Raw genomic sequence first — 21,261 nt, 5'->3', positions numbered from 1 at the left:
ATTTAAAAAAAAAAAAATGTATTTCCATCGCAAGGCATGTGTTGTGTACAGCTGTTTGGAATTGGTGACGGGAGGTTTCTGCTTGCGGTTCAGTTGCTGTCTTTCTCCTAAGTGAAGCCAAGGCTTGCTGCCCATTGCCTCCATCCCAGAAGCAGTTGTGTGTTACTGTTGCTCAGAAAACAGTGATCAAGGCAGCAACAATTTTTAAAAAGTCAGCTCCATACTGCATTTTGAATATCAATTTCTTTTAGTATGCTCATGAAATTCTAGATAAATTCCTAGAGTATACAGGCTGCTACTTGTGGTTGGGGGAATTCTTGCTGGGGTCTTAAGTACCAAGAATTATTACTTAATCTTGTTGCCAGCAAGGATGCTCTTTAGTTAGAATGCCAGACTTGGGAGGATTATTCCAGAGTCATTGTTTTCAATATGCTCCTTTACTGGAGAGCTGGTAGGTGACCCACAGCTAAAAGTGCTTTCGATCATATTTGAGGAAGGACAGTTAAGGATGCAATGCTCAGCTCTAGGTTTGACACTGGCTTTGCCAGGAAATGGAGAAAGTAGGAGTTTCTCCTCTTTGGTTATGAAAGGGTGTCTTTCTCTTTGTCAGTGAACTGAGTTCGTGGAGAAGGCTGTGTGGGGGTGAGGAGTGGGCAATGGGCAGCAGTCTGTGAATTATGTGCAGAGTGTAGATATTCTCCTCCTCCTCCTCCTCCTCCTCCTCCTCCTCCTCCTCCTTCTTCTTTCTTCTCCTTCTCCTTCTCCTTCTCCTTCTCCTTCTCCTTCTCCTTCTCCTTCTCCTTCTCCTTCTTCTTCTTTGCCTCCAGGGTTATCGCTGGGACTCAGTGCCTGTACCATGACTACACTGCTCCTGGAGGCCATTTTTCCCCCTTTTGTTGCCCTTGTTGTTGTAGCCTTGTTGTGGTTATTATTGTTGTTACTGATATCGTTCATTGTTGGATAGGAGAGAGAAATGGAGAGAGGAGGGGAAGACAGAGACGGGGAGAGAAAGATAAACACCTGAAGACCTGCTTCGCTGCCTGTGAAGTGGCTCCCCTGCAGGTGGGGAGCCAGGGGCTCAAACCAGGACCCTTACGCCGGTCCTTGCACTTTGGGCCACCTGAGCTTAACCCGCTACGCTACTGCCAGACCCCCTAGATATTATTCTAAATGCAGTGCAGAGAGAGGAAAAGTTGTGAATGTGCTCTGAGTGCACTGTTCAGTTACAGTTACTCATGAGGTGAGGTTTTTGACCAAAAAATAACAGAACTCTGACTTTCTCAGCAGTGAGCAAACAGGAAAATATCTGCTTGCACAGTTCTAGACCCCCCTGTTCTTTGTTTTTATACCTTGTCAAATTAAAAAAATACTTATTTATTTATTCCCTTTTGTTGCCCTTGTTGTTTTTTTATTGTTGTAGTTAATTATTGTTGTTATTGATGTCGTTGTTATTGGATAGGACAGAGAGAAATGGAGAGTGGAGGGGAAGGCAGAGAGGGGGAGAGAAAGATAGACACCTGCAGACCTGCTTCACCACTTGTGAAGCGACTCCCCTGCAGGTGGGGAGCCAGGGGCTCAAACCGGGATCCTCACGCTCATCCTTGTGCTTTGAGCCACTTGCGCTTAACCCGCTGCACTACCACCCGACTGTTTGTTTTTATAATGTAGTGCCAGAAAGGAAACCCAGGGTCTCAAATGTGTGCTATTACTGAGCCATTTCCCTGCCCCCCCTTTTTTAAGTGAGAGACAGAGAGGTAGAAGAAAGCATGAGTGTGAGCAAAGTAACACTCCACCACGATGGAGTTCCTGCATCTATTGTGTGGCACCGGGACAGAACCCAGGGACTCACACCAGCAAGGCAGGTGCTGTGCCTCCACTCAACCTCTTCAACCCCCAAGTCCTGGTTCTTTTTTTAAATAATTTTTAAAAATGTTTTAATTATCTTTATTTATTTATTTATTTTATTATTTATTTATTTATTTATTTGCTAGAGACAGTCAGAAATTGAGAGGGAAGGGGGAGATAGAGAGGGAGAGAGACAGAGAGATACCTGCAGCACTGCTTCACCACCTGTGAAACTTTCCCTCTGCAGGTGGGGACTGGGAGCTTGAACCTGGGTCCTTGCACATTGTAACAGGTGTGCTCAGTTAGGTGCACCACCATCCAGCCCCCAACTCCTGGTTCTTAATGACAATACCTCTTTCTACTCACTGGGGAATGTCCCCTCCAGCATCTGTTTTCTCCAAAAAGTGGGAAATAAAAGCTTGTTGGGAACAGAGTAGACATGAGTCTGGGACTTGAGAATGCCAATGGTGTGGGACAGAAATAGAAGGAAGAAAAAAAAGGCCCAGCCAGTGAGAAATTAGGGCATGTCTAAGCAACACTAAAGACCCAGTAGGGGGGTCGGGCGGTGGCGCAGTGGGTTAAGCGCATGTGGCGCAAAGCGCAGGGACCGGCATAAGGATCCCGGTTCCAGCCCCCCGCTCCCCACCTGCAGGGGAGTCGCTTCACGGGCGGTGAAGCAGGTCTGCAGGTGTCTATCTTTCTCTCCCCCTCTCTGTCTTCCCCTCCTCTCTCCATTTCTCTCTGTGCTATCCAACAACGAATGACATCAACAATGGCAATAATAATCACCACAACGAGGCTGCAACAACAAGAACAACAAAAGGGGGAAAAATGGCCTCCAGGAGCGGTGGATTCATGGTGCAGGCACCGAGCCCAGCAATAATCCTGGAGGAAAAAAAAAAAGACCCAATAGAAGCTGGAAGTCTCATGAAATATTTCTTCTATGGATGTTCCTTGGTGCTGGGTATATAGTTCTAAGCAAGACAAATATGGCTCCTGCCATTTTCAGCTTGTAATTTAGAGAGACTAAAAATAAATGAATAAGGTAAAACAAGGTGTGTTCAGTGATGTAAAGCAAACAAAATAACAGTCAGACTCTTACCTCACCCCATGTTGGTTCAGTCATGCTTGTTCAATTTCATTATGCTTGTTCAGGAAACCTCTTTCGACACAGTGCTTGCTAGTTGGTCACAGCACAAGCCTTTGTGGAGCATTTCCCATGGAGCATGGGACTGTCCACCTGGGGAAACAGTGAGCCCTCGGTGAGTTTAAAACTCATCAATGGAAACTGGGTTTGGATTTAAAAGAAGACATCAATATGTTACTAGTTTTCCATCATCTCCACCTTGTACTGATTCTCAGTTAAAGTGAAGGAACTTCATAGGAAGAAATAATTCATTTCAGTCTTTATTGCATGTTTACTCAATGTTGGGAGCTATGCTGCAGCCTCGGTGAAGGAGGATCTGTACACTTAGGTGGTTTGTTGGTGATGAGGGCACAGTGCTGAAGTGGGCACAGAGGCTGAAGCCTGCACAGTACTGAAATCCCACTGCAGTGCAAAGATTTTCCCAGTAGATGGCACCCAAGTGACCCATTAAGACAATTTAATTTTTAAGTAAAAAAGGCTTCCTGCTGAGTTATATTCAGAGAGCCCTGTTTTGTTTCTTTTCTGTTCTTTTTTTCTTCCCTGGGTGCCATATAGAACATTAGAAAGAAGGAGACAAGCAAGTGTCAGAGAGGTTCAGATTATTTTATATTTAAGAGCATGTAGTACTGAATAGGTAGTGGAAGTATCTTTGTTTGCTCACTGTTCCTGGCAGTGTTTGTGACATTTAGCAGTAACCACTAGGCTATCACCCCTTCCTAGGAGTTGATGTTTTTCCTTCCCCCCCCCCATTTTGTTTTGATAGGACATAGAAATTAGGAGGTGGGGGGAGAGATAGAGGAGAGAGAAAGACCCATACAAAGTTGCTTCACTGCTCGTGAATCATCCCTGTTCTGTATGTGGGGAGTCAGAGTTCAAACCCAGGTCCTTGCACATGGCAGTATGTGTTCTTAACCAAGTATGCCACTGCCCAGTCCCCTGATTTTCTTTTACTGCACTTTGCATTTATGAATTACAATTTCCTCTATGTTTTGTAATATTACCATCATTTTTCTTGGTGCTCAAATTGTCCCAGAATTGATATTAAGCAGTGAAGATCTTTGGGTCAGATCCACTGCATCATTTTTTAAAGTTATTCCTTGGGAGTCAGGCGGTAGCGCAGCGGGTTAAGTGCACGTGGCGCAAAGCGCAAGGACCGGCTAAGGATCCCGGTTCAAGCCCCTGGCTCCCCACCTACAGGGGCATCGCTTCACAGGCAGTGAAGCAGGTCTTTAGGTGTCTATCTTTCTCTCCCTCTCTCTGTCTTCCCCTCCTCTCTCCATTTCTCTCTGTCCTATCCAACAACGACGACAACAATAATAACTACAACAATAAAACAACTAGGGCAACAAAAGGGAATAAATAAATATTAAATAAATAACTATTTTTTTAAAAAGTTATTCCTTGCTTTCTAACCACCCAGAAATGTCTCACCCTCAGCAGGATTGTTTTGTTTCTATCCAGGTCCTGGAGCCGGCTACCTCTGCATGAATTCTGGCTCCTTATGGGGCCTGGTGTTTAGGAGCTGCACTATGTGAGGCACTAGTCTCCAAAGTCAAAACCTAGGCTTCCTCTCAAAGCTTCTTAAACTGGAAAGTTGAGTTCCTAAGTAGAACCACTCTGCTGACCTGCCTGCAGAGTGGAGCTGATTTAACTGGGCTCCCAGAGTTCCTAGTCATCAAATGAGATGACCCCTGAGAGGGCCTGGAGCCACTTAGGATTCTGCACTTCCGTCTGGAAATTGCAATGATCCCACCTTTTCAAGGAGCCCGGAGGAGTGAGACTGTATGGGGAAAGATAGAAAAGTAGATCCTTAGCGCAGGTTGCCCTCTTCGCCACGTTCTGTTGCTGCGAAGTCTGGGCCTTGTATCTGCTGCATGATGTCATTACTCCAGGCTTGCTATTTCTTTTCTCTTCTTTTCTTTTCCTTCCTTTCCTTTTTTTCTTGATTCAGATGGAAAGAAGGAGAGACAGAGAGAAATAAGATGGCAAAGCATGCACCCTACCTATACAGGAGGCTATTCTCTTATCCTGCTTAGTCATATTTTAGTTAGAGCCACAGTAGCAAGAGGAACCTGAACGTAGGCCATGCCCCCCAAATGCCCATGGGTCTAGAATATCAGAGGGGACAGTGCCCTGTCCAGCTTGAGCCTGGAGCCATAACCAGAAGTGACTCAGAACAAATGACAGAAATGGGGAGAGGGAGAAAGGGCTCATAAAACTGAATGTTCCTGATATACGGTGCTGTCTTCCTGACAAACCCAACAATCACTTGGGTGGCATTACTGAAGTTGGACTAACTTGTGTTTTGTTTCTGGTTATTACTGGTGTGTGACTGCCCCCCTCCACCCCAGACTGACATTTAAAGATAGGTAAACAGAGAGGCAGAGAGACAGAGCTCTAAGATTTTGTGAGAACTATAGGGGTTATCCTTGGGAGAGCACAGAACTTTGGTGGTGGGTACACTGAAGAACCACACCCTGTAATCTTATGATCTAATAAACCACTAGAAAAAAAAAACAAGTTTTTTTTTATATATATAGAGATAGCCAGAGAGAAAGACACCACACAGCACTGAAGTTTCCTTCAGTATGGTGTGAGGATAGACTTACACAGCAAAGCAAGCCCATGGCCTAAGTGAGCTATTATGGTGGCCTTCTATGTATGAACACATTAATGACTGCCTTTCCATAGAAAAGGCCACTGAGGTACAGAGAAGTTAAGTGTCCTCCCTGCTGTCCCAGCTTGTTGATGACAGAGCCTAGATGCCAATTCAGAAGCCAGGCTCTGGAGCCCTCTCTCTCATTCCTATATTGTACCCTCTGTCCATGAGAGAACTCACCTCAGGCCCTCACTCTGGTTCTTGTCAGAGAATCTAGAACAGAGATGGTGAACGTCTGGCCCTTGGGCCCTATCTGACTTGAAAGAAACATTTAGTGTGGTCCTACCAAAGCAACGACTGGCAAGATTTGAAGTTCAATAAGTGATGATTTTTAAGGTGATAATTTTGGATGACCCACGAACGATGTTATAAATATCCAAGTAGCCCTTGGCGGAAAAAGGGTTCCCCATCCTTGATCAAGAAGGTACTGGCAGGATGAACTAAACCAGAAAGAAATTGAAGCTGCCATCTGGCTCCTGACTTGGCACTCAGGTCATTTTCCCATGGGCTCTCCCTACCATCATTGTTTGGACTCTTGGGCCTAATGGTTTAGGGTTTTAGCCAGTGATACAGTGAGGTTCTGTGATCCCAGGAACACTGGGTCAGAACCAGAGCTGTTTGCCATGATGCTTAATGCAAAATCTCAGAGCCAGGCAAGACTGGTGAGCAATAAAGTGCTAATTGTGACTTACTGGTTATTGCCTTTTTAGTGCTCTATATGCAGTAGCTATAGCATTTCATCCCTGAATAAAAAGCAACAAGAGGTAGTTCTAGTAGCAATAAAAAGCAATAGTGGGCAGTACTAACCTCCTTTTTCCAAATGAGAAAAAAAACTTGGATTAGAAAACCCGGACAAGAGCTGTCTGGGTCACAGAGCTCGGGAAAGACTGGCTACCCTCACGGGCTGCTTCTTAAGCTTCTGGGCACCTGCCTCCCGAGTTATCTTTGAAAGAGGAAAGAACATGCAAACACCTCTCTCTGTGTCTGAAAACTTTCTTTAGTTCTTCTTCCCCTAACAAGGAAGATTAAAGGGGGTGGGGGGCTGGGCGGCAACACAGCAACTTTAAGCACACATGGCTTAAAGCGCAAGGATCTGCATAATGATCCTGGTTTGAGCCCTGGCTTCCCACCTGCAGGGGAGTCGCTTCACAAACAGTGAAGCAGGTCTGCAGCTGTCTTTCTCTTCCCTTCTCTATCTTCCCCTCCTCTCTCCATTTCTCTCTGTCCTATCCAACAACAATGACAATAATAATAAGAACAACAACAATGATAAACAACAAGGGCAACAAAAGGGAAAACATATCCTCCAGGAGCAGTGGATTCATAATGCAGGCACTAAGCCCCAGCAATAACCCTGGAGACACACACACACACAAAAGGAGGGGGGACCAGTCACTTCTTAGAAATATGTTGTGTGTCTTTCTTGCCCCCTCCACAACTCCAGTGCTGGGGACAACAGATTCTGAATGCTGGGAGTGTTCATTACTGTTGGGAACCTTCCAATTCTCCTGCTAGTTTGGAAATGAATGAAGTTTTCTTTTGATGCTGCAGAAGAAGGGTTGAGCAGGGGGCCACGGGGACCAGTGGGACATCAGAGGTGAGTTCAAGGAATAGTCTAGTTTCACTAGCAAATCCCCTTCTGTTTACATTCTCTCTCTCTCTCTCCCTCTCTCTCTCTCTCTCTCTCTCTCTCTCTCTCTCTCTCTCCCTCTCTCCCTCTCTCCCTTTCTCCCTCTCTCCCTCTCTCTCCCTCCCTCCATTCCTCCCTTCCCCCTCTCCCATGGAACAAGACACTGTCAAATAGTCTAAGCACGTCTTCCAGGCCCTTTGCCTACTCTGGGCTTTCAGACTCAGGACCACCTGCTTGGTTGGCCAGCAGTATTTCCTTGGCAGGAACACTCAGCTGTGTTCACTGTTCTGCCCCAGACAGAGAGGTGCAGTTAGTTTGCCCTGCACCCAGGTTCCCCCATGCCCTAGTGGAGGCAGGAGTAGAAAGGGAGTGCTTTGATGTGGGGAGAGAGCAGGGCCCCTTCCTCCTTGTCCCTGTGTGCAGTACCTATCCTCCAAGCAGGGCACTGAGAAGTGGCCTCTTTGTCTCTGATTACTTGGATATCCTCCCCTCCCCCGCCCCCCAGTCTTGGGGCCAGCTTTATCTACCCTGCCCTCCATGAAGAATGGAGATGTCCTAGCAGTCGAGTGGAATCTTGGCCACTTTGAAAGGAAAGCCCCCTTGGTCTGTAAGAACAAGAGGTTGAGCTTTTTATGTGAGAGCCATGTGGAAATAGAGACTCTGTGCCCTCCAGAAGCCACTGAGAGGCTAGAGCCAGTCCAAGCCTGCTTAAGCATGCCAAGCATACCAGCATGCAGAGGCCCCCGGTGACACTAAGCTCTGACTCCAGCTTCAGGGTGTGGAGATGAAACAAGAGGCTGGTGGCAGCACTTGAAGCTGGTTCTAACTTGGGGTCCCTGGCAGGAAGCTTGCTCAGGAAATTGGGATTCACACCTTGCAGGCTGGGAAGCTGCCATTCCCTAGAGGTGGAGGCTGTGCAAGATTTCTGTTTTTGTGGCTCACACCCAGAGCTCTGCAGCAGATGGGCACAGGAAAAAGAAACCACACTTCACAAAGTGGGGAGATGTGATGTGGCTTTTGGGGGGTGCCCAACATGCTGCTGCTTCACAGTGGGGTGGGAGAGGGTTGGGTTAGTAGGTCCCTAAAACAGCTATTGTACCAGCTAGAATTGGTACCAGGTAGATTCAAGTTCAACTCCCTGCTCTGCCAGCAACTAGCACCTGCTAATACTCACAGAAATTTTCTGCCAAGGGCACTCTATGCATAATCTGACTTAAGCCTCTCTGAACCACATATGGTAGGTGTCACTTTAATTCCCACTTTATTCAGGTTGACTGAGATCCTGAAAGCTGAAGGAACTTGCCCACAGTCACACAACCAATAAAAGGTCACGTTAAATCACAAATGAAAAACCATGGAGATATGAAGTATCCATTCTTTTTCTTTTTTTATTTTATTAGTGATTTAATATTGATTTACAAAATTACATGTCAAGAGGGGTATAATTCCATACCATTCCCACCGCCAGAGTTCTGAATCCCTAATCCCTCCATAGCAAGCCACAGCAGTTCTCCCAAGGTTTCAGACATGGGTTAACTATCATCTCTACAACCATCTGTCCACATTTGTACATAATTGCCCCATTTTTCTTCCAGGTCCAGTCCTATCATTCCCCCCCCCAAGTCACATAGAACCCTATTACTACATCCAAATGTCCCTTCCTTTTTCCTCTTCTCTCTCCAGGTCCTGATGGAGATAGAATTCAGAATCTTCTTATTCTTTTCCTCTTGTCACTTCTCTCCCACTGGGAGTATGGATCAAACTTATTTGGGGGGTGCAGAGGTAGGAGTTCTAGCTTGTGTAATTGATTCTCCACTGGGCATTGGACATAGGCATTGGCAGGTCGATCCAACCCCCAGCCTATTTCTATCTTTCCCAAGTGGGGTAAAACTCTCAAGAAGCAAGGTTCCAAGACACATTGGTGAGGTCATCTGCCCAGAGAAGTCAGGATGGAATCATGATAGAATCGTGATAGCATCTGAAACTTGGTGTCTGGAAGGTGTAAGGATATAAAGTGAGACAAAATGATTAATGAATAGCGATCAAAGAGTAGGATCAGAGTAGATGAGGTTAGGGATCATACAGTGGAAGAAATCTAGGAAGTCCATTTTAGGCATGTTTCTAGGGGCCAACAACTGTGGTAGTTTTTGCTTGACTTTTATAGCTAGCATGAAGTTGGATAAAAATATTGTCTGAGAAAATGGTGTCAGAGTAGAGAAAAGGGCTAGAAAGTTGGATTAGCACAGAGAGTAGCTGTCATTATTCAAAAAATTCTGTGGACACAATAACTATTTACTTCCATCCACTCAACCCAGGGCCCACATATATATATATATATTTGGCACCAGAGCCTGTGTAACCTCTAAGACCCTATTGGCCCTTTTCTTGTTTTTAAATATTTATTTATTTATTCCCTTTTGTTGTCCTTGTTGTTTTATTGTTGTAGTTATCATTGTTGGATAGGACAGAGAATGGAGACAGGAGGGGAAGACAGAGAGAGAGGGAGGGAGAGGGAGAGGGAGAGGGAGAGGGAGAGGGAGAGAGAGAGAGAAAGATAGATAGATACCTGAAGACTTGCTTCACAGCTTGTGAAACGACTCCCCTGCAGGTGGGGAGCCTTATGCTGGTCCTTGCACTTTGAGTCACTTGCGCTTAACCTGCTGCGCTACTGCCCGACTTCCAACATCATCATGCACCAGGACCCCAAGGTTCCCTTCACTCTCCTTCCCTAGAGTTCTTGTCTTTGATGCAATGCCCTATCCGCAGTCCAAGTTTCACTTTGTGTTCTTCCTCTGTGTCTTTATTTCTCAAGTCCCACCTATAAGTGACATCATTTAATATTTGTCCTTCTCCTTTTGGTTTATCTCACTTGTTAGGTGAGACCTGAAGACACAATGTTATTATGTTTTCAAGTTCCATCCAAGATGATGCAAAGGAGATGGCTTCATGTTTTTAACAGATGAGTAATATTCCACTGTACATGTATATATTACAATTTTTTAGTCACTCATCTATCATTAGATATCTTGGTTGTTTCCAAGTTTGACTATTATGAATTTTGCTACCATGAATATAGGTGTACATAGGTCTCTTCTGATAGGTCTTTTTGTTTCCTTTAAGTATTAATCATTCTTTTAGTGATGGGAATTTGTACATTTGGAGGAAGAAGTTGTTTTTTGAATATAATTTCATACCTAGAGTTAATGTCAACTGAATTTTTATATTAAGTGGGAAGATAAGCTTTTCATACAAAAGAATATATTAACACTTTTTTTCCTTGTGAGTTCCATTGTCTTGTTGCAACTACTCAACTCGCCTGTCAAAGATCAAAAGCAGGTTACAGCCAATGCAAGAACAGGCATGGCTGTACTCCCACAGAACTTTATTTATGAAAACAGTCCAGGGCTCAGATTTGGCCCATAGATGATAGTCTTTCTTTCTCTCTCTTTCAAGAAACAACAGCACTGAAGCTTCCTTCAATGTGGTGGGAGGCCAGGCTGGACCCTAAGTTATGTACATGACAAAGCAAACCATTATTAAATGATGAATAAACATTAAAAAATAAGTAACATTCTGCACAAGGACCGGCATAAGGATCCCGGTTCGAACCCTGGCTCCCCATCTGCAGGGGAGTCGCTTCACAGGTGGTGAAGCAGGTCTGCAGGTGTCTGTCTTTCTCTCCTCCTCTCTGTCTTCCCCTCCTCTCTCCATTTCTCTCTGTCCTATCCAACAACGACGACAACAACAATGATAACTACAACAATAAGACAACAAGGGCAACAAAAGGGAATAAATAAATAAAATAAATATTAAAAAAGAAGAGAACATAATAAGTTTTTTAAAAAAATAAATAAAAATAAATAAATAAATAACATTCTAGGAGAGGAGATGGGTAATAAATAGATAGATAGATAGACAGATAGATAGATAGATTAGATAGATAGAATACAAGGAATATATACCAAAGGATCTTATGCATACTTAGACTGCAGATAAGGACCAGTGTTCTGTGGAGAGGCGCTGTAGGGATACTCTCCATTCTGAACCCTTGGAGGGGAAGCAGTGGGCAGGCATGTGACAGTCTTAGAGAGGCAGATGAGGAGTGGCTGAGGTTTTACACTTACAGTTCAGGTTGATTCTTTATTCTGTCATTTAGCAGCTAGACAAATTGATTCTTTGGCTTCTCCTGTTTCTCAACTAGAAAACTAGAATGATACACCTTCCTCCTCAAGGATTAAATGAATTAACCTGAGCAAATTGCCAAACACTGGACAAATATTATTTTCCTCCTTCATTCTGTTCTCAAGGGCACGTGGTAAGCACAAATTCTGTTGGGGGCGGCCTTCTACCATTTATTTTTTATTGACTCCAAATCCCATGCCCCAATCTTCTCCTCTCAGGATGTGGGCAGGTACTGAGAGCCCCAAAGGGTCAGATTTTGCTGGAGAGCTATCCCCTCAATTCTCACTGTGAGTGGACCATTCACGCCAAACCTGGGTTCATCATCCAATTAAGGTAAGAGGTTGGGGTCAGTATGAGGGGCCGAAAGCTAACCAACATTACTTTAATCTGAAAAGTAGAAAAATGTATATTGGAACTTATTTATCTTTACCCCTCACTGTTTCTGTGGAATAACATCCATTCATTAAATGACTATTATCCACCTAGAGCAATGGGGTTGTGGTGCCTTTTGACTCACAAATAACATCAACAAAGCAAACTCTTAAGAGTTGTATGCTCATCTGCACATCTTTTTTAAAAAATTATTTATTTAAGAAAGGAGACATTAACAAAACCGTAGGACAAGAGGGGTACAACTCCACACAATTCCCACCACCCGATCTCCATATCCCATCCTCTCCCCACATCTGCACATCTTTATCAGGTCTACCTCTACCCCAGGACTGGCACACCTTGAAAATACCGTAGGCCCAGTCACAGACTGTCAAAGTGAAATGAATGTCATAATAAAGTGAGTCACATGGGGTTTTTGGTGCTTCGGTGCATGTTACATTCATGCTGTAATTAAATATGACAAGAGATGCCAAGTGAGCACTTATAGCTGGGGACTGGTGCCGATAGACTTGTTCCATGCAAGGGCCCCACAGACCATCAGCTTCTAAGCAATGCAGTACCTATGAAGCACAGCAGAGTAAATGAGGCTTGACTATACTCGACTGGGCTCTGTGAGAGGTTAGTGAGGAAATGAAAGGCCCAAGTCCAACCTTAAAGGAGTTTATCTTCTGAGCTAGGAAGGTAGCTTAGTGGTAGCCTGTGTGTTCTGCATACATGAAGACCTGGTTCCCATCCCTACCACCACATTGCAAAATAAACAACTGAACAAACATACTGTTATATATAAATATATAACAGTAATAAAGAGTTCTCTCTCTCTCTCTCTCTTTCATACACACACACACACACACACACACACACACACACCACATACACATACTTTAAGAAAAAAGGAATTTGGGAGTTGGGCAGTAGCACAGCAGGTTAAGCGCACGTGGCACAAAGCACAAGGACCGGCATATGGATCCCAGTTGGAGCCCCGGCTCCCCACGTGCAGGAAGTCGCTTCACACACGGTAAAGCAGGTCTGCAGGTGTCTTTCTTTCTCTCCCCCTTTCTGTCTTCCCCTCCTCTCTCCAATTCTGTTTGTCCTATCCAACAATGACGATATCAACAACAACAACAGTGTAACTACAACAATAAAACAAGGGCAACAAAAGGGAATAAGTAAATAAATATTTTTAAAAAATAGAAAAAAGGAGTTTATATTGTAGTTGGGTTTATGGTTATCACAGTTCCTTTCATTGTTCCTAAAAATAGCAACCACTCCTAACAAAACAATGCTTTCAATTGTGCAAAAGATACACTGGTTTTGTTTTTGTTTTTTGTTTACTTTACAGATAAAGGTCCTTACACAAGTTTAAGTTTAATCCTAGTTTAAAATATAAATCCATATTTACTGCACCCAACACTGAGGTTCTGTGCTCACCCCCACATGATAACTGTCATGGTTTTTGCACTCAGGCACTGCAGGACCATCCTCTCTCAGATGATGCCCATAGCACCACTCTTCCTCAGACCCCTTAATCATCTGGTCTTGAATTTGCCCAGAGCTCTGAAAACTGTCCAGAACCCACATGTGTTCCACCATCACTTTTCCATCCACAGGTTCATCATGCTGAGCCTGGAGTTTGACTACATGTGTCAGTATGACTATGTGGAGATCCGTGATGGGGACAGCAGTGACAGCCAGATCATCAAGCGTGTCTGTGGCAATGAGCGACCAGCTCCCATCCGGAGCACAGGCTCCTCACTCCATGTCCTTTTCCACTCTGATGGTTCCAAGAATTTTGATGGCTTCCATGCTGTTTTTGAGGAGATCACAGGTAGTGGACATGGCAGCAAAGGTGGCATATCGTGACTATGCTCCAGGCAAACGTCTCTAGTCTATGTCTTTTCCTTTCTCCTGACTCTTTCCCTTATTCCAGCCTGGGGTGCTGTTTTCTTAGAAGCAACTGACACAGTGGGATGGAAGAAAGAAATATCCAGGCCTGTTTCAGAAATACTCACCCAGATGGAGAGTCCACCACAGGTTCTGGAATAAAGGAAGCATTCAGTAATGGTCCTTCCTCAGATGTGCCCTGGACCTTCCATAGGCATTGGCAGAATTGTTTTTTGTTTGTTTGTTTGCCATGAGGGTTATTGCCAGGGCTTGCTCCCTACATGCAGACTCCACCACTCACAGAGACTGTTTTTCCCCTCCCTTATCTTTGATAGACAGTGAGTCGAGAAGACAGCAAAACCTGTAACACTACTCCACATCTCACAAAGCTTACTCCCTACAGGTGGGCACCTGGAACTTGAACCCAGATCTTTTTTTTTAAATATATTTTTTAAATATTTATTTTATTTATTTATTCCCTTTTGTTGCCCTTGTTTTGTTGTTGTAGTTATTATTGTTGTTGTCATTGTTGGATAGGACAGAGAGAAATGGAGAGAGGAGGGGAAGACAGAGAGGAAGAGAGAAAGATAGACACCTGCAGAACTGCTTCACCACCTGTGAAGCGACTCCCCTGCAGGTGGGGAGCCGGGGGTTCGAACCGGGATCCTTTGACGGTCCTTGTGCTTTGCGCCACCTGCGCTTAACCGGCTGCGCTACCACCCGACTCCCTGAACCCAGATCTTTAAGCATTGTAACATGCATGTTTTATCTGGTGTGCCACCACCAAGCCCCTTTTATGGGGAACTCTACACTTTAACTCCTGCCCTTTTCATACTAGGAGATAAAATTTGAGGGGTCTGGGTGGTGGCAGTTAAGCACATATAGTGCCATGCGGGTTCGAGCCTCTGCTCTCCACCTGTAGGGGGGACACATCACAAGTGGTGAAGCAAGCAGATCTGCAGGTGTCTGTCTTTCTCTCTCCCTCTCTATCTCTATCTCTCCCTCCCCTCTCAAATTTCTCTCTGTCCTATCAAACAAATTGAAAAAAAAAAGAAAGAAAGAAAGGCAAATATGGCTGCTTGGAGCGGTGGACTCATAGTGCCAGCACTGAGCTCCAGCAATAATCCTGGAGGCAGAGAGAGAGAGAGAGAACGAAAGAGAGATGGGGGGAAGAGTTTGACAGTAATGGATAGAATGATTAGTCCTCAGGAAACACCCCAGATCTTGATATTCTGAGATTGAATTCCACCTGTTTTTTACAAGCTAAGCTAAGGCTCAAAGTTCTATTTTTCTTAAGCACTGCAATAAAATAAATAAATAAATAAACCTGTCAAGTCATTCTGACCATGAAGGCTTCCTTATGATGCAAATGTCTCAGGAAAGGAGGCAGGTGGCAGTGGAATCAATCTTTCCTCAGTCCTGTTCTTTCAGCAAGACCTGCAGACGCTACTGCATCCACCCCTCCCATAGCTGTTCCTACAAGAGCCTCCCAGCAGTGGCTCCTTCTAGTCTGTGATCTATAAAGCTGCCTCCTTCTGATGAGGCCCCTGGAGAGCTATGCTGAGACACCCCCCCGGGGGGCAACTTTCCCAGCTGCTTTGCTACTGTGGGGATGCCTTGCCAGCTGAGGCTAATCTACCTGATGCTGAAGACACATACTGGGTACTGATGGCAGTTAGTCAGCACCAACCAGCTGTCTGTCAGCTAGGTGCTACATGGGCACAGTGGTGGCTCACTGGGTAATTCTGTGACCAACATGAGACCCAGAATAGTCTCTTCCTTTACAGGGAAATGGGCTCCTTACCTTCTTCTGGAGAACATTGGAAAATGACAGGAGCACTTCCTTTTCCTCAAGCACCAACAGTTGCTACCAGGTTCCTCCCTCCTCTGCATTTGCCTTCGTAACACCTATGCATTAAGCCCCATCCTTCAAGGTCTCTAATAGATGCCTCATCTTCAGCTTACCCTTTGCTCTCATTTCAGTGGCCTACGCTTTGTCTCTCTTTTCTTTTGAATATGGTACTTTCTCTTCTGACAGGATCCATATTACATTTCAGGCTATAGTCATCACATTTTTTCCCCCAAAAAAGCTTTGATCTGGTAAATTCTTTTGTGCCTGAGTTCATTTTGATTGTTTTTTATTTCCAGAGTACTGCACAACTATGGCTAGTGGTGATGCCAGGATCTCAGAGCCTTAAGCATTAAAGTCTTTTGCATAACCACTATGCTATATCCTCAGCCCTTGAGTTCATTTTTTTAACTTATTTCTTTATTGGGGTATTAGTGTTTTACAGTCGACAATAAACATTTCCCAGTTTTCCACATAACAATACAACTTCCACTAGGTCCTCTGCCATCATGTCCCAGGACCTGAACCCTCCTTTCACCCACCCGCCCCAGAGTCTTTTACTTTGGTGAAATACACCAACGCGTGAGTTCATTTTGTATCACTCTAATACCCCATCCAGAGAAAGCCCTCTTGCAAGTTTTTTTATCTGGGTCAGTGACACACTGTCACCTAGGTATAGATGAATGTAGGTAACAACAAATCAGTGTTTCCCAAAGGTTCCTAATAAGCCAACCTGGTGCTCAGCTCAATGAAGCCTGGGAAAGACTGGACACCATGCAATCTTAGCAGCCTACAGTGCATACATGGGCCTGGACAGTTCTGAGAAATCCTGCAGGAAAAATAATGGGTTGATTTTCATTTAACACCAGTAATATTTCTCCACCACCTTTGAGCCCAGAACCCTTTATTAACTGGACACATCAGCATCTGCAGGAACTGATATTCACAGAATGTGTGTTTAGAATCCCTTGAGTACACTTTCAGTGGTGTCATTAAGATTACCTGTTTGTTTTTATTTACCAGTAACTAGGATGCTGAACTTTCTTCAGCACAGGTGGCCTGTACTCACCAAGGCTGCCTCTCTTTGGTGTCCTTCTGGAAGGAGTGACAGTATGCATCTGTTTTAATCATGCCATGTGCCTGTTTGTGTTGACTTTAGGCTCTTCTGACTGTATGTGTATGGAGTATGCTTGTGTGGTCTTCAAGAACATCAAATAGCCTCTCTTACAATGATAACATGAGTTCAGTAGAAAAGGAAAAACTACTAGAAGCTTTAATAGACACAAAGGTCAAGACTCCAGGCTTGAAGAACTCAGCTCACTATGCAGAGGTACTGATGGAAATTGCCTTTTCTCTTCCAGCATGTTCCTCATCACCTTGTTTCCATGATGCTACTTGTGTCCTTGACCAAGTTGGGTCTTACAGATGTGCCTGCCTGGCAGGGTATACTGGAAAGCAATGTGAAAATTGTGAGTATATCTCTGGAATGGGATGGGCAAAGACTGGGCTCAAGTTGCTAGTGGGCCTCTGGTCTCATGGTATTGAGCGTGGTCTGCTGTAAAGGGGTACATAATATGGATGCTCTTTAGGAAGGCAGGGCTGCCTGAGTTAGGATGTCTGGAACCAGCACAGTTTGCTCAGTGCACATTGCAAACATGTGTGCAGGTGATGTGGCAAGGACATGCTCCCAGAAATAGCAGATAAGGGAATAGAGACATTGGGATGGGGGCCGAGTGGTGACAACCTGGTTGAGCACACGTTATAATGCATAAAGCCCTGGGTTAGAGCCCCTGATCCCCATCTGCAGGGGGAAAGCTTTGCAAGTGGTGAGGCAGTGCTACAGATGTCTCTCTCTGTCTCTCTATCTATCTCTCACTACCAATAGAAATTAAAAAATAAAAAAGCTTTCATGAGGCTTGTCCGGGATTTAGACAAACAGGAGGTTTATTACAACATGGTTTACTTAGGTAAAAAAAAAAAAAAAATAGACAAAGGGGCAAAGATCAGCTAGTTATGATGGCAGGGGTCCTAAATCTAAGCTAGTTACCAGAGCTCAGGTACACTTGTTCGAGGCCCTGGGGAGCAGTGTGGCAGGTCCCAGGGAAGAAGAGAGTGTGTAGGAACCACAGGAACTGGAACAGAGAGCTGTTTCTGGCAGACACTGGCTTCAGTCAATTCCTATTAGCCTATAAGCCCTTGTGGGTTTATGTCAATCTGTACTATGTTCCTCAGGCTGACGTCAACCATATGCTAATTATGTTCATCTCCCAGCACCTGCCCTCTCAATTTCTGGCTATCCCTGTCCGATAAAAAAAGATAATTAAAAATATTTTTTTTAAAAAAAAGAGAAGCTGGGAGTTGGGCGGTAGCGCAGTGGGTTAAGCACATGGAGCACAAAGTGCAAAGACTGGTGTAAGGATCCCAGTTCAAGACCCCAGCTCTCCACCTGCAGGGGAGTTGATTCACAGGTGGTGAATCAGGTCTGCAGGTGTCTATCTTTCTCTCCCCCTCTCCGTCTTCCCCTCCTCTCTCCATTTCTCTCTGTCCTATCCAACAACGACAACAACAAGAATAGTAACCACAACAACAATAATACAAGGGCAACAAAAGGGGAAAAAATAGCCTCCAGGAGCCGTGGATTTGTAGTGCAGGCACTGAGCCCCAGTGATAACTCTGGAGGCAAAAGAGGAGGAGGAGGAGAAAAAGAAGATAACATCTGTCATTGTGAATTGATTCATAACTTGAACCTTGAATCACTTTTGGCCTCAAGACACCACTGAAGATAGACAAGACAAATACTCCTGGATGCTTTTCAGAAAATTACTAAAAATCCTCATGTTTGTAGTGCCCTCTAGTAACTGGGTGAAAATATTGACGGTGGAGCTCTAATATAATTTGCTGACCTCAATGTAGGGGATCAAAGGTTTTATTATTTTTAAGATACAGGCTTGTTTCCCTTCTTGGAACTTTGGTGTGTATTCCACCTAATACAGTGAGGGAAATAAACAAAAACTGGTTGTGGCAGTTCACTTTGTAATGTCTAAACAAACCTTAGCAACTTTCCAGAGCATTCTGTCATCTAGAAATACAAAAGGCATACTTAAATCGTTTTCCTCTTGAGTATATCCATGAACTGGGAAGATGTCCCTGGAGAGTAGATGTCAAAATTAACAAGAAACTCAAGCACTCTGGGATTCTCCAGACTCTGAAATGACAAAGTTAGACTGGGTACTTATTTTTTTAAGATAGTGTTGAGAGCACCAAGACGTACATTAGTAAGAAGTCCATTTTTTATTTATCGGGGGGGAACCACTCAAAGGCACTTATTTTTAATGATCCCTCCTAGAGTCTTTGAGGAAAGGTAGGTGTTCTTTTTAGTAGCTGAAAGATTAGAAGCAAAGGGTCCAAGATGGTGCTCTCCATCAAATAGAAAACCAGAGGCTAGAAGCCCACATCTCTCATATTGTTTACCACCTCTCAGGACCCTGCTGTCACCACACATCTTCAATGATCAAGTGAAGAATTTTATGTCATTGATTCTCATTATCAGTCCTTCTCAAGAACTTCCTTTTCCAGGTAAGGCCCACCTGTCATTCTTTTCCAAGAGAGTCCTGATGAACTATCTCTTGATAGAAACTATTCTTTTTTTTTTTTTTGTATATGAGTATGTCTGTGAGTAGAGAGGGAATAAAAGTTGATTTTCTACTCAATTAGAAAAGAAATATGTGCTTGTAAAAATAAGTTAAACAGTACAGATGTGTGTATAACAAAAAGAGATCACTGTTTTTCCTGACCAACCTTTGTTCCCTGTTAACAAATTGTGTGTTCTTCAGGCCTTTTTTTCTATGATCTGCAAATCTCAGGAGTCTATGTGCCATGATTTTAAAACAGTAGTTCTCAACTAGGGGGTAATTTTATTCCCTCTCCATATCCTCCCTGCAGAATGTCTGTCCATGTCTTGAGATATTGTTAGTTGTCACAGTTAAAAGAGGAGAGTGCTACTGGCACCTAGTGGATAAAGGCCAATGCCAGTCCAAACACAAGTCTTGCCAAGGTTAAGAAACACTGCTGGGGGGTGGTACACCTCACTGAACACACCTGTAGCATGTGCAGGGACCCAGATTCAAGCCCCCTTGTCCCCACTTGCAGGAGAGATGCTTCATGAGTGGTAAAATAGTGCAGTAGTTGTCTCTCCCTATCTTTCCTTCCCCTCCCAATTTCTCTCTGTCTCTACCCTAAATGAATAAATTTTAATTAACATTTTTAAAAAGAAACACCATTTTAAACAAAAACTGAGTTAAAAATAGTTTTCAGTGTCTGTATTCTGGATACTTTTTCCCAGGTCAGTCAGTCCATGCTGATATACCTCACTAGAAAAAAAAATGATTGCTGAATGTTCCATTCTATGGATGTCTCTACAACCACCTATTCATCTAATACTTAAGATGAACTCTACAGTGTTTAAATTTGTTCTGTCACTGAGAGAGCATCAATCAACATTTAGCAGACACTTGATTCTCATCCAGAGTTATTTTTGTACTTTTCCAGGTGCTGAGCTATTAGTCCAAAAAGCTCATATAGTTGAGTGCTTGACAGCATTTGCCACAGTGGTCACTAAAAACTTAGGCCACTTTACAGGATGAACTATTAGAATCTTAGGCCCTCAAAATAAAATGAGAACTTATATTTTAGAAACTAGAGTTTATACTTGTCAAAGCTGGAAATGGGTTTACTTTTCAAAGGAAATTCAGGGGTCTGGGGAAGAGTTCCCCTTCTGACTTGGAAGGGTGGTAGGCCAAGAGTAAGAAACAGTGAGCACAGGTTTGCTTGGGGTGAGTGAGAGGGTCTCTGTGTGTCCCTAACACACTGCAACTCATCACTTGATCATCAGAGTCTGACCAGTGTCTGAGAGATGGGAACAATGCCTGAAAGGTGGGATTTCAACCTCTGGTTTGGAATCACTTTGGATCCTTTGCATCTGAGCTTCCAGCTGTATGCCTCTCCATAGGTCATTTCCCTGGCTGGAAAGTCTTTCCCCTGTTCTCAGGTGACCTCTGAGAAAAATATAGGGGAGTAGCTACCACCTCAGCTTTGGGGCCAACCTAACCTCTTGCCAGAACCCTCAGCAAACCACCCCTCAAACCCCTCTGGGCCACCATGTAAAGAACTGGGTCCCCTTATTCCCTCTATGAAGTTTCCTGTTTCTTTGTATGGGACACAAGGGCAAAATAAGTTCTTGAGTAAATGATCAGAATCTTGTTTTGAGAAAGTGCAGAGGGAGGGATTCATTGCCCTGCTCCAATTTCCATGTTGCCTTTGTTGTTCTGGCCCAGTTGAAGATGCAGGAATTTCCCTGTGCATCCTAATGAGGAGTGATGAAACAGACTAAATCTCAGGGGACAATGCTCACACTGCTAGCTCTGACGCGCCTGGGAACAAAACAAATCAGCTTCCACTAATTAAAGGAGAAGAGTGAATCTGGATTCACTGGGGCTTTAGAGCACCAGAAGGTTTCCCACTAGCCTGTCCCAAGCACTGGGGAGAAAAGAACCCAGGATGAGAAGCACACTTTATACTTGATCTTCAAAGGGACAACTGGCCTTTCTCTCAGCAGAATAAGTGACTAAGAACTTGGGGGTTTTCAGGGAAATGCTAGTGGTGATGCAGTATGTGTT

General features: G+C 44.1%; 2 protein-coding genes across 4 annotated transcripts in view; both read left to right on the top strand.

Moving 5' to 3' along the window:
* The window catches only part of LDLRAD3 (low density lipoprotein receptor class A domain containing 3), an 852,030-nt gene that overhangs the window by 240,965 nt on the left and 589,804 nt on the right, over positions 1 to 21,261 (top strand). The window lies entirely within an intron of this gene.
* The window catches only part of PAMR1 (peptidase domain containing associated with muscle regeneration 1), a 92,934-nt gene that overhangs the window by 39,356 nt on the left and 32,317 nt on the right, over positions 1 to 21,261 (top strand). Inside the window, exons 4-6 of the mRNA XM_007521823.3 lie at positions 11,682 to 11,796; positions 13,464 to 13,681; positions 16,948 to 17,055. Coding sequence (XP_007521885.1) covers positions 11,682 to 11,796; positions 13,464 to 13,681; positions 16,948 to 17,055 — 441 coding nt within the window. The remainder of the gene's footprint in view (positions 1 to 11,681; positions 11,797 to 13,463; positions 13,682 to 16,947; positions 17,056 to 21,261) is intronic.

The sequence above is a fragment of the Erinaceus europaeus genome, chromosome 17, assembly GCF_950295315.1.
Source record: "Erinaceus europaeus chromosome 17, mEriEur2.1, whole genome shotgun sequence".
In the NCBI taxonomy this organism is placed as follows: domain Eukaryota; kingdom Metazoa; phylum Chordata; class Mammalia; order Eulipotyphla; family Erinaceidae; genus Erinaceus; species Erinaceus europaeus.
This window is presented reverse-complemented; position numbering and strand designations above follow the sequence as displayed.